Consider the following 10,902-nt stretch of genomic DNA (forward strand, 5'->3'; position numbering starts at 1 on the left):
GCTCCTGGTGAGTGTTGGCCAGCATAGCAGCTCCCCCATTGGTGTATGAGTGTGTGATTCTGAGTGTGAATGGGTAAAAGAGAAGCACTGTAAAGCGCTGTGGTTACCAATGGAAAAGTAGACCATTTACCATCAGTTTTAATACAACATGATAAAATAATACAAAATCCACCAGACAAACAACAGTACAGATAAAAAACAACATTGACATAAACACCACTGAATGTGGAATACAATGTGGAGAAATTAAAATTTGTGTGTCCCTGTTATTAGTTCCATCTGTCCTGGACAATGATAGTGTTTGATCCCTAATAGCAGTGTGTGGAGAATTGTTGGTAATGTAGTGTTTTTCAGAAGAGCACCATCAGAGATCCTCAATCATAATATCATGTTAAGCCATAAAACAAACTCATTTGTCACTTCACAAAACCAAAGTATCAATTAAAATAACTTTTCTGTTTATAATAAGGTAAGCTCTACAAAATAATTCCTAGTCATAGTAACATGAAGAATATATGGTTAAAACAAGAAACTGAGAAAAGTTTTCTCTTTGAGGATGGTAGCAAAACACTGATGCAGTGATGAGGATTGTGGGTGATCATACAAAATAATCATTATCATATGAGCTTACTGACTATAAATGTTTCTTCAGGTATAAAGACTGTGGGCTGCAGTTGGATCAGACTCTGTGTTAACAGACACAGCATTCACCAAATGTTGTGTGTGTTGTGAAGGTCAGATGCTAATTTAAGAATTAAACCATTATTTTGTTGATCTTACAATGACTGCACATTTTTCTCCTAATAAGATTCAGTCCTCATATTGACATTATTAAAAATAAATGTAATAATTAGATTTCTAAAGAGGTTTACTACAGAATGACTACACAATAATATTCTTATAAAAAGTTTTATCTTGTACTTACAAACTTTTTATTTTTATGTTTATTTCATGATTTCACTCAAATTTAAATGAGTTACAAATATTGATCCTGCAGTACTGATGTCTGTGTGTATTTATGACAATGTGAAATCTTGTCATTTTGAGATAAGATAGTTTTGGTGAATATGATGTGTCTTTGTTCTGTGAACTTGTGGTTTGACACTGAAATCTTCATACGTTTAAAAATTATCAAATTTAAAGGGCAACTTAACTAATGTCCATCTTATTTCCTGTGGTTCTAGGAGAATGTTAGTGTGGATAGTGTTATACTGCCCTCTGTTTTCACTACATCAAAATGTCTATCTGCTGAAAAATATTTAGTTCAGAAAACATCTTCAGAAGATTTTTAATTTTATCTATAAACCACACGAGAACCTTCTTCAAACCACAGCTATAGAAAATAGGTAAAGTCTCCTTTTTGTATCTCCTCAAAGACTCCTCCCGTCTGTGTCGACCCATCTCTCTCCTTCTATTTGCCTTCTCTCATCTGTCTCCACACTTCTACCTCTCCTTGGCGGAGCGCAGGTCTGTGGTGATGGGGTCGTGCTGGATGGTCTGGTGCAGCATCAGAGCCAGTAACCCGGCCCGGTTGGTCATGGCCGTCCTCAGGTTCCTTTCCTGCTCAAATAGCTCATCCAGTTTGTACCACTGATGGAGACAGAGGACACCGGGTCAGCTGTAGCACTGTGAGTTTAATGGCAGCAGATACATATAAAGTTTGGTCAGTTACCACTCGGACTCTCTCCAAGTCGACCTCTGCTCGGCGAAGTTTCTCCCAGCAGTAATGTTTGTTGCACTTCCTCTTGGAAACCCTACAGAACTCTCCGGTTGGCTCGAAGACATCTTTAACCAGAGGACAACCACAGACCTCATCTGCTGGGACCTGAGGGTGGAGAAGTAAACAAACTGAACATGACGTTGATGTCAGGGCGTATTGACCTTCTGTTGCTCAGTGGATGGTTTTTAATTAAAGAGAATTGTGTGACAAACTAAACAGAAAACCAACTAGATTTTTTAAAATAGTGTATTCAAAAATATAAAAGGTATTAGATTTTGTTAAATGGTAATTTCTGTCATTTTCTAAATCAATCATATTGTCCAAACTTTCTTCATTCCAAAACTGGTGACCTTATTGTCTTTGACAAAAATGTGAGAGAAATTATCCTTTAAATAAAACTATTTTATAATATCAATGATGTTCTTATTCAGACAATATATATTAAACTATGTACGTCGATCCATTATCTGTATCCAGGGCCATGTGGGGCTGAAGCCTAGCCGAAAAGCGGGGTACACCCTGGACACTTCTTCACTTCACTCAGGGCCAACACAGATAGACATACACAGACAGACAACCGTACACACCAACATTCACACCTACAGACAATTTAGAGGCACCAATTAACCTAACATGCATGTCCTTGGACTGTGGGAGGAAACCTAAGCAAGCACGGGATGAACATGCAAACTCCACACAGAAAGGCTGCAGCCAGCAGGTGGATTCAAACCGGGGACCTTCTAGCTGTGAGGCAGTACCTCTAAGCACTCAGCTACATTTAATTTTTCTCATATTGCCTCTAAATGGATCAGATCATATCTTGAGGGTAGAACTAGGTAGGGTAGGGTAGTCAGTCAGAGTAAATAACATATTTTTACCCTTTCCCAAATACGAAATGGCTGTGCCACAGGGATCAATTTTGTGTCCTCTTCTTTTTAGTCTTTACTTAAGTGATCTGCACATATACACACACGGCAAAGACAAATTAAAAGTAGCAGGAAAACTCTCTAAATCGTCGGAGCAGGTATCTAAATAGCTTCAAAATTGCTGTAATACAATACCATACCATCAAACATTCGAACTTTGGATAGATATAGATCCTTTAAATATACACTTCAAACATGGTTAAAAGATAATCGGGTCTGCAAATATGACTCTTTATGTTAACGCTTATCCTGTATATGCTTGCGTAATTTGTATTTGCAGTAATTTGTCTGGGGTGGCTTTTACTGTGCTGTTTGTACTAATACTGTTAAGTGCTTGTTAATTTGTGTCTTGTTATGTTTTGTTTTATTTTGTGTCATTTTTGTGTTTTACTTGGCATTTCACACCTTGCTAATGGACTACATTTGCAAATTAGCTAAACAGCTAAAACTGGCATATTTACAGAAATGCTGATTAATGTCTATTGTACCTATTCAAATAAACAAATAAAGTAAGGTAAAGTACTTAGCTGCCCCTAAAGTATTAAAGTAAAACTTTATTAATGTTATTGACCATTTAGCTCCTTTTCAGGCTATAGGTTTGAGTGAATCAATGGCAAATATGGCAAATATGTAATTAACATTTTTATTTTAAAAGATGTAAACAGTTTATATTTTTTAATATAACTAATACATTTTAGCTAACATTTCCTGTTATTTAAAGATAGGCAACATTTGAAATTTGGAAAAAAGAAAAAATTTCTTTAAATAATACATTTAACATTGGTATGTATTATATAACAATAAATCAAATAAAACATCACATGTAAAGTATTTTTTCTTTTGTTCTGAAAACAGTTCCACTGTGCTCATTAAAAATTTGGTAGAATATAAGCATCTAAAAAAACTGAATTTATTTCATTGGAAGCCTAAATGGTTTTATTTAAATGGACACATACCTTTGGATCTCTGGAGTGCTCAGGACATAAAACCTGCAGCCGCTTGCAGTATGTCTTACTCTGAGGGTTATACACATCACAGAACAACCTGGTGGCTCTGACAGACAGATAAGGACAGGAGAGACAGACAGGCGTCACTCTGCTGCATCAAACAGGTGAAAGGAGCAGCCGACAGACAGTGACCTTACCCCTCAATCCGAGTCGGGTACATGGAACCAAATGATGTCTGACTCTCATACTGTTGGACAGAGACAGGTCTGATTAGAACAGTTCTCCACAGATTTAGTGTCATATTTCTGCAACATCGTCCGTCTCATGAAGAATTTCACAAAAGAAAGATAAAAATCGATACAGCAGAAGCAAAGAAATCATCTTTTTTGTTCTACATATTCTGTTCAGGTGGTTTTCAGGACCTTTCACCATCAACGTTTTACCTACAAACACTGGTTTACGCTTGTCTGGATTTTCTAGCACTAAGGTAAACTAGCTTGAAATTTGTCTGAAAGACTGGATCTACTCTAAGTGAACAAACAAGAGAGTGACTTTCCCAAGGCTCAGCCCTCGGGCCACTTCTGTTGTGGTCCAACAGTCGCTGACCATTGACCTCGATCCTGAACTAACCTCGAATGACTGGCTCTAATCTGGTGGACACACTTGATGAATAAACTGACCTTAGCATAGCATCTCTCCATGTGTCTCAGTGCCACCTTTGGGTTAATGGGATGACTGCAAGAAACACAGAAGATCTGAAGGTCTGTGTCATCACCATCACCTTCAGTCACCTGCAGAGAAAAAGACAAGACATTCAACAAGTTATCTCTGTATAACAAATCGAATCTGTTAAATGTGGAGTAGTTCTGGGTCAATTGTAGGTCCCATTTTGTTCCTAATTAACAACAATGATCTTCTGAGTGTTTAATGATAATATTGTATTTGCAGATGATTTCTGTTTTTCTGTCAGAGAAAGGATATCCTCTAATGCTGAAACAAGAAGTTGATCAGTTAATAAGCAAAATAATCTAATATTGATTATTCATTGAAATAATGTTAAAAGAGTTGCTGTTTTCAGCCTCTTAGATATATCTGATTTCCTGCTATATAGAAAACATTTGGTTTTACATACTATGCAGCAATAATCCCAACACCTATAAACAGACACTGAGGTGGAAAACCTCAGCAAAAAATATAATTTTTTGCATATGTGAGGTGGAAAAACCTCTGCAACACTAACTTTGAATCACAAACTCTCTCCTATACAGGTTTTCACAAATAATTCAGTTAGTTAAAATGGGGGGCCTGGTGGTTCAGTGGTAGAGCATTGGGTTGGAATGCAGAAGGCCGCTGGCTCAAATCCTATGGAGCGTACACACTTTTTCTGACAACACTTTGCTCTGATGTTTTCTCCTTGACTTAGATTTTTGCTGCCTTGTGCCTCGCTGGTCACTTAGGATAAAAGCTTCTGCTAAATGACTGAATGTAAATCCCACCCCACCAGATGTGGCCCTGCCCAGAGCCGGGATAAAATGGGAGAGTTGTGGCAGGAAGGTCACCCTCCTTTAAAACTCATGCCAAATCGATGTGTGGATCACTTTCTGCTGTGGTGACCCCTGAAGGGACAAGCCAGAAGGTGTTGATCTAATTCAGTTTGTTAAATTGTTTACCTTCCATTGACAACCTGGTTTGTCTCGTTTTGCAACTGTTCTTGTCTCTGTGTGTCTCTTACCTCCTCATGGTGTTGGACCTGCTGCAGTTTGGCATTGGCGATGATGCCTTCCAGCTCATGGAAACGTTTTTCCATCATTGTGAGCCGTAGTCTCGCTGACTGCTGTTCCTTTCTGATTCGCTCCAGTTGTCTCCTACCTATCTCCTCTGCAACGCATGGACTCTGCTGCCACTGCTGGATCCTCTGAGGCAGGATCTCATAGATACGACTGAGAGACAGAGACACAGATGCAGATGGACAGATTTAGTTTTTTTAAATTGCTTATATTTTCCTGGCTTTTTCTCAAATCTAAATTAGGTTGTTTTTTAGAGTTTTATTGTTAGAGTTTCCTGTAAAGAGCCTTATGAAAAAAATGCTATTGTTAGCATAAAAACATAACTATAAATCATCAGACACAGAAAATACACTGACTGTACACTCACTTATCTGTTCCTTTGCCAATAATGTTTTGAAATAAAATAATTTTTTGCAATTCTGGCCCAGTAGAGCCCCAAAGAACTCCATAGATTTGTAAAGAGTGTAAATGCTGTGTTTACTGCACATGTTCATTTTGCAATTAGTGTGAAATAACAATTTATCAATCAGCATTAAAAACACCTGTGGTTAGGTTTCCTTGTTTTCACTCTATCTCAGTGTTACTGAGCCCTGTGTGCTGTCACCCTCTGAATGTCTCAGGTCTGTGTGAACCCAATGACACATCTTTGGACACAGCTTTAACCTGAGACTCACTTGGCTGCCAGCTTCATGCCACAGTCCTCAGAGCAGTATTTGGAGTTGGTCCTTGCTGGTTCAACACATCCAGGACCCAGACACTGCCTCAGGGCCCCAGCCAATTCTTTAACCCCGATGTCTCCCGCTCGTTCGCTGTGCCGTATACGCTCCCTGTGGCGCTGCTTTGCTTTGTGACGCCGAGGCTTCACCTCTTCTTTAGGAGCAGACACAGACTTCTTCAGGACAAGACAGGTGAGTTAGAGACATCATCAGCACATTATATGACATAATGTCACTCTGTGCCCAGGGGACAGATAAATGGCCCCTACCCCTCCTGTAGTCCCATACAAATGAGTACTTATCTATTTATGTCCTTTCTGTTTCTGTTTTATTGTCAATGGTTTGTGGTCATTTTGTGCCTTTAAAATTAACACTCCCATCATAAAGGAGCTAGGAGCTGATACAGTCTTCTGAGTTAAACCGTCCTCACCTTTTTCTCTATCTTCTTCTCTCGTCTCTTCACATGTTTCACTTTCACTGCTTTCTTCCTCAGAGGGTCTGACTGACCATCCTCTTCCTCACTGTGCCACACCTGCAACAAAAAGACTTATCACGCCACAGGAAGCGGTTGTTCTGAGAGCTGATTGGTCAGAAACACTGACACACTCACCAGGTCTCTGTATCCAGCAGCTTTGTACTGCTCGTACAGCTCCAACTCGCTCTCACTGAAAGCTTCCTCCTCCTCTTCATCCTCCTCCTCCTCCTCCTCAGTCTGATGCCCCACGCCTTTCCTCGGTGGCCCCCGCCCCTTGCCACAGCCCCGACTAAGCTCCTCGTCTCGGACACGAAGCATCTTCTGCTCAATATAAATTATTCATTAACAAGATCATTAGTGGAATTATAATGATCTGGTCAGATATATTGTTATTATTAATAAAAAATTTATTATTACACTTTGAGGTTTCAGTTGAATGAAACAGGATACATGACAGAGGACCAAAGGCATTTTCATTATTTTCTGAACAATGAATGATCAGATGAATCAATAATAATAACGTAGGTGTTTTACGTTTTGTTATATTTTGAATTTGGACAGTAGACACACAACACACACAAACACACGTGGACCCCACATTTTTTAATAGTTTACTAGGAGTGGTGCATTCATTAGCAGCTGTACAAATTGGAAAAATAACCTCAGTATTGAGATGTTTGCCTGTGAGTCACTCACCCGGGCTCGGACCTCACACTGCCTGAGTCGACACTTCTGTCTGATTTTGTTGGGTCCTCCAAACTTCTTCATGTCTTTACAGAAGTCGCACTGAGCGCAGTCCTCTGTCCTTAGACAGGCGTCGCACTCTCCACACATCCTAGCTGAGCGCTTAATCTGAAACACAGAGAACTAGGGTTAAAAATATGTGTCAGTAAAGATTCTCATTTATTCAGGTTTGGTTATCTGAAGATTAAATCATGTCAACCTGACCTTTTTTTCTTGGTTAGACTTAATAAAGTAGCTAGGGAACCCAGTTATATCCTCCAGAGTAGCCTTTGTTCCACCCTGACCTAAATAGGCATGTTAAGGTGGGAGGTGGGAACAGGGTGGAGTCATCAAGATGTAACAATTATGGCCCGAACTCCCTAAACCTTAACCTTCCTCGGGATGGATGAAAGGGCAGCATGAAAAATGGGAGACAGGTTGTGCCTGAGGCTGAAGACGCTGTTTCAATTGTGCTACTGTAAATACTGTCCTAACTAGCTGCACTTCACTGTGGTTTGACTACTGCAAGTTGGTGCATAAAAGACCCTACACCAGGTAATGAGGACCACAACTAAGATTACTGGGTCCTGATGGTCGAGGACCTAGTCCAAAAGTGCATACTGGCCAGGCAATAAGCTGTTTCCCTTAACTGCCATCTGGCAAGTGGTTTAGAAGTATAAGTGGAAGGTCATCCAGGTTTACAAACAGTTTCTTCCAAAAGCCACGTCAATGATAAACTTCTGAAAAGGCACCTACATAACACATAGCATCTTAAGTGTGCTTAGTATTATTGATACATTTTTTAATGCTAACTTTTTAGAATTTATTTGCTGTCAATTATTACTGTCGACGAAGGATAAAAACTGTATACCGAACTCTAACCTTGTCATGTGAAAAAATGGGCAGCAATATGTTTCTGTTGTGTCCAAAGTCTAAGTCTATTTATCTACAAATAAAAAATGAATGAGCCCCGCCTCCTACCTGAGAGCCCCGCCTCCTGTCGGTCCTCGGCTGGGGGGTGGAGCTCCCATCTCCATCAGGCTTGTCATCTCTTTCTGGCTCTGTCTCTTTCTCCTCCTTGTCCTTGGTTTTCTTCAGACGGTACTTTATCTCCAGGGATACATCTCTATCTGTAGACGACACAACACACTGCTAACAGACCACCTGCTATCAAATAAAACATAATTACCTCACTGCTAACAGATTACCTACCAACAGCTAAAATAAAGCTGTGTTTGATAAATCATGTGATCAAGAAAAATTCTCTAGCTGTGAACATTTACAGTATTAACCTATATTTTTTGCCACTAAATGTAGACAAACTGGACATTTAGTAGCTAGAGATACAAAGCAGAATGAACATCCAATTAACTGACAGCGTTTTTTTTTTTTTTTTTAATTTTATGTTTTATGGTCCTTCTTAGTTTCAGTTTGTCCATAAATCAGACCAGAATCACAAAGAGTCCGGTTTCTAAAACACTGCAGCAGGAAGAGTGTATACATTGAGAACATCAGACTTTGGATTTCCGACAGATGCTGATGTTGTAGGAGACTGACCTCTGCAGGATGGACAGTACCAAACTCTGATGGATTTAGCTGCTTTTTCAGAAACTCCAATACAGTTTCCATGAAACCACTCGGTGCAGCTGTCGCACCCTCTGAAAGACAAATAGTTACAGGATTATACAGGAAGTTAGAGACAGACAGAGAAACAGCTACAGACCCAGGTGAGGTTTATTTACATCATGAAACAGTTGATGTCTGGCTTCCTGCAGATGCAGTAAACAGGAGCGTTGGGGGTTTCCATGGTAACATCTCCTCCTTCTGCTTCACCCTTGCCTTCATCTCCCTCTCCTCCTCCTTCTCCTCCTGACTGCTCTTTCTCCTCCAGGCATCGTTCTGCTCCTGTTACCTCGTCAGACTGAAACAAACATGAAAATAAATCTGGTCCACCGCTGATGTCTGATGGAGTATCAGACTGTGGTCCCTACACAGCTCAATTTTACATCTGAATCATTTTAATATTTTAATACAAATTACACATTGTCGGTAGTTGCTGTGGACTTACTGTTAATAATCAACAAGTCACACAGCAAACACTGACAGTAATGAAGAAAACTGAAACTGTAACATGCTGCTGACACACAAACACATTAGTGAAAATATTCAATTGATTTAATGATTAAAAAAAAAAACATTTTCAGGATTATTTCCTGCCTTAAAAACATTTCACAAACCATCTTTATTTCAATTCTGATGTCATGTTCTGTTTTCGTTAATGAGGCTCCAGGTGAACCTGGTCTAGATTAACATGGACACTTTAAACTCTTTATTCTATTAGTGAAAGCAACATGTCTCTGAGCAGACCACATCACACCAGATCAAAAACTGTGAAACCTGGACTAAATTAACAAATTATTAAATAATATCAGACCAGGTCTGGGTTAAATATCAGTTGTCACACCTGGACTAGGTTACCATGGAGACTGCAGAGAGTTTGCACATTAAGGGGAATCTTTATTCCTTATGAGAAAACACAGAAAGGACGATTTCATATTTTTGTTTTAAAAATCAACAGACGATAAATGAAGCATTGCAAGCAGCATTGGTAAAAGCAGAAAAACTAAGACAACACTTTCTGACGTCTGTCCTTTAAATCACGACTTCTTACATCCGTGGTTGATGCTGCAGGACAACAGACGGAGCCGCTCCGTTATTCTCCTCCATCTGCCTGAACATCTGTCTGTGCACCATCACCTGCACTCACCATGAAGCAGCTGTTTCTGCTTCAAATGCAGAAGAAGAATCGGGCCTCCGGCTCTGTCCTCAGCAGAACTCCGTTCACATTCCCTCTAGTTTTTCATTTTAACAAAATCTGCAGAAATCTCTTTGTTTCCGTTTGTGCTTCTGGAGATTTTTTTTCTTCTTCTTCGTGGGGACAAAGCAGCAGCTAGAGAGGAGCCGCTGCTACAGCGACGCCTGCAGGCCGAAGGCTGAAACACACCCCTGTACAGGCTGCGCCTTACCTGAGCACAGGTGTGGTCTGACAATGAAAATCAATCAATGTGTGTGTTGCACTTAAATCTATTCTACCTAAAAAGCAAAAAACAAAAACCGTTCCTTTCTGCTCTGTCTTGCACTTGCATCTCATGAAATGTAAACGCTTTTCTGAGGAGACTTTGCTTTGATGTTTTCTCCTAGACTTTGATTTTTTCTGCCTTGTACCTCACTTGGAAGTTGCTTTGGATAAAAGCGTCTGCTAAATGACTAAATGGAAATGGAAATGGAAGAGAAGAGGAGACAAATCCATCAGGCAGTGAGCGCGTCTGAAACCACTTACAGAAGGACAAACTTGTTGTTAATGCAGAACAATAATCAAAATACACTCGTGACAATAGAAAAGTCTGAAAAGAAGCAAAACACAGCAAACAACCGAGGAGGCACTGTGTATGAACGTGCACGTGAAGTAACATCAGAGACACGTTGTCATGTTGGACAAACAGTAAGCACCTGTCCTTACGGGACACGTGCCTGTTGTCTTCAGGTCTCAGCAGCTGCAGGTATGACTGAGTCCAGCAGGAGGCACCACATTCACACCTGACTGTCTG

The 10,902-nt window shown here is 39.9% G+C and overlaps 1 protein-coding gene across 4 annotated transcripts; it reads right to left on the reverse strand.

The window, feature by feature from the left end:
- Positions 1-122: 122 nt before the first annotated feature.
- On the reverse strand, positions 123-10,798 carry cxxc1a (CXXC finger protein 1a). 4 transcript variants are annotated; one of them, XM_067527672.1, is made up of 14 exons: positions 10,062-10,798; positions 9,037-9,215; positions 8,852-8,952; positions 8,276-8,424; positions 7,268-7,423; positions 6,707-6,892; positions 6,527-6,628; positions 6,055-6,269; positions 5,326-5,533; positions 4,274-4,384; positions 3,791-3,840; positions 3,603-3,699; positions 1,673-1,825; positions 123-1,590 (listed from the first exon to the last, which is right to left on the reverse strand). In XM_067527672.1, the coding sequence occupies exons 1-14, from the start codon at positions 10,062-10,064 to the stop codon at positions 1,444-1,446; spliced, it is 1,857 nt and encodes a 618-aa protein (XP_067383773.1). In that variant the 5' UTR covers positions 10,065-10,798; the 3' UTR covers positions 123-1,443. The 4 variants fall into 4 exon arrangements, 3 of the variants coding, with proteins under 3 accessions (XP_067383773.1, XP_067383772.1, XP_067383774.1); XM_067527671.1 differs by having other exon boundaries at positions 6,055-6,272; XM_067527673.1 differs by having other exon boundaries at positions 6,055-6,272; positions 9,966-10,798.
- Positions 10,799-10,902: the final 104 nt, after the last annotated feature.

Source organism: Channa argus, chromosome 13 (assembly GCF_033026475.1).
Source record: "Channa argus isolate prfri chromosome 13, Channa argus male v1.0, whole genome shotgun sequence".
NCBI classification, from domain to species: Eukaryota; Metazoa; Chordata; class Actinopteri; order Anabantiformes; family Channidae; genus Channa; species Channa argus.

Bases quoted from the DNA above. Each gene is read 5' to 3' on its own strand.
- cxxc1a (XM_067527671.1), bottom strand. The intron at 6,893-7,267 runs GTGAGTGACTCA...TATATTGAGCAG, and splicing joins AGTGTGAGGTCCGAGCCCGG to AAGATGCTTCGTGTCCGAGA. The intron at 3,841-4,273 runs GTCAGTTTATTC...TCTGTCCAACAG, and splicing joins TGGAGAGATGCTATGCTAAG to TATGAGAGTCAGACATCATT.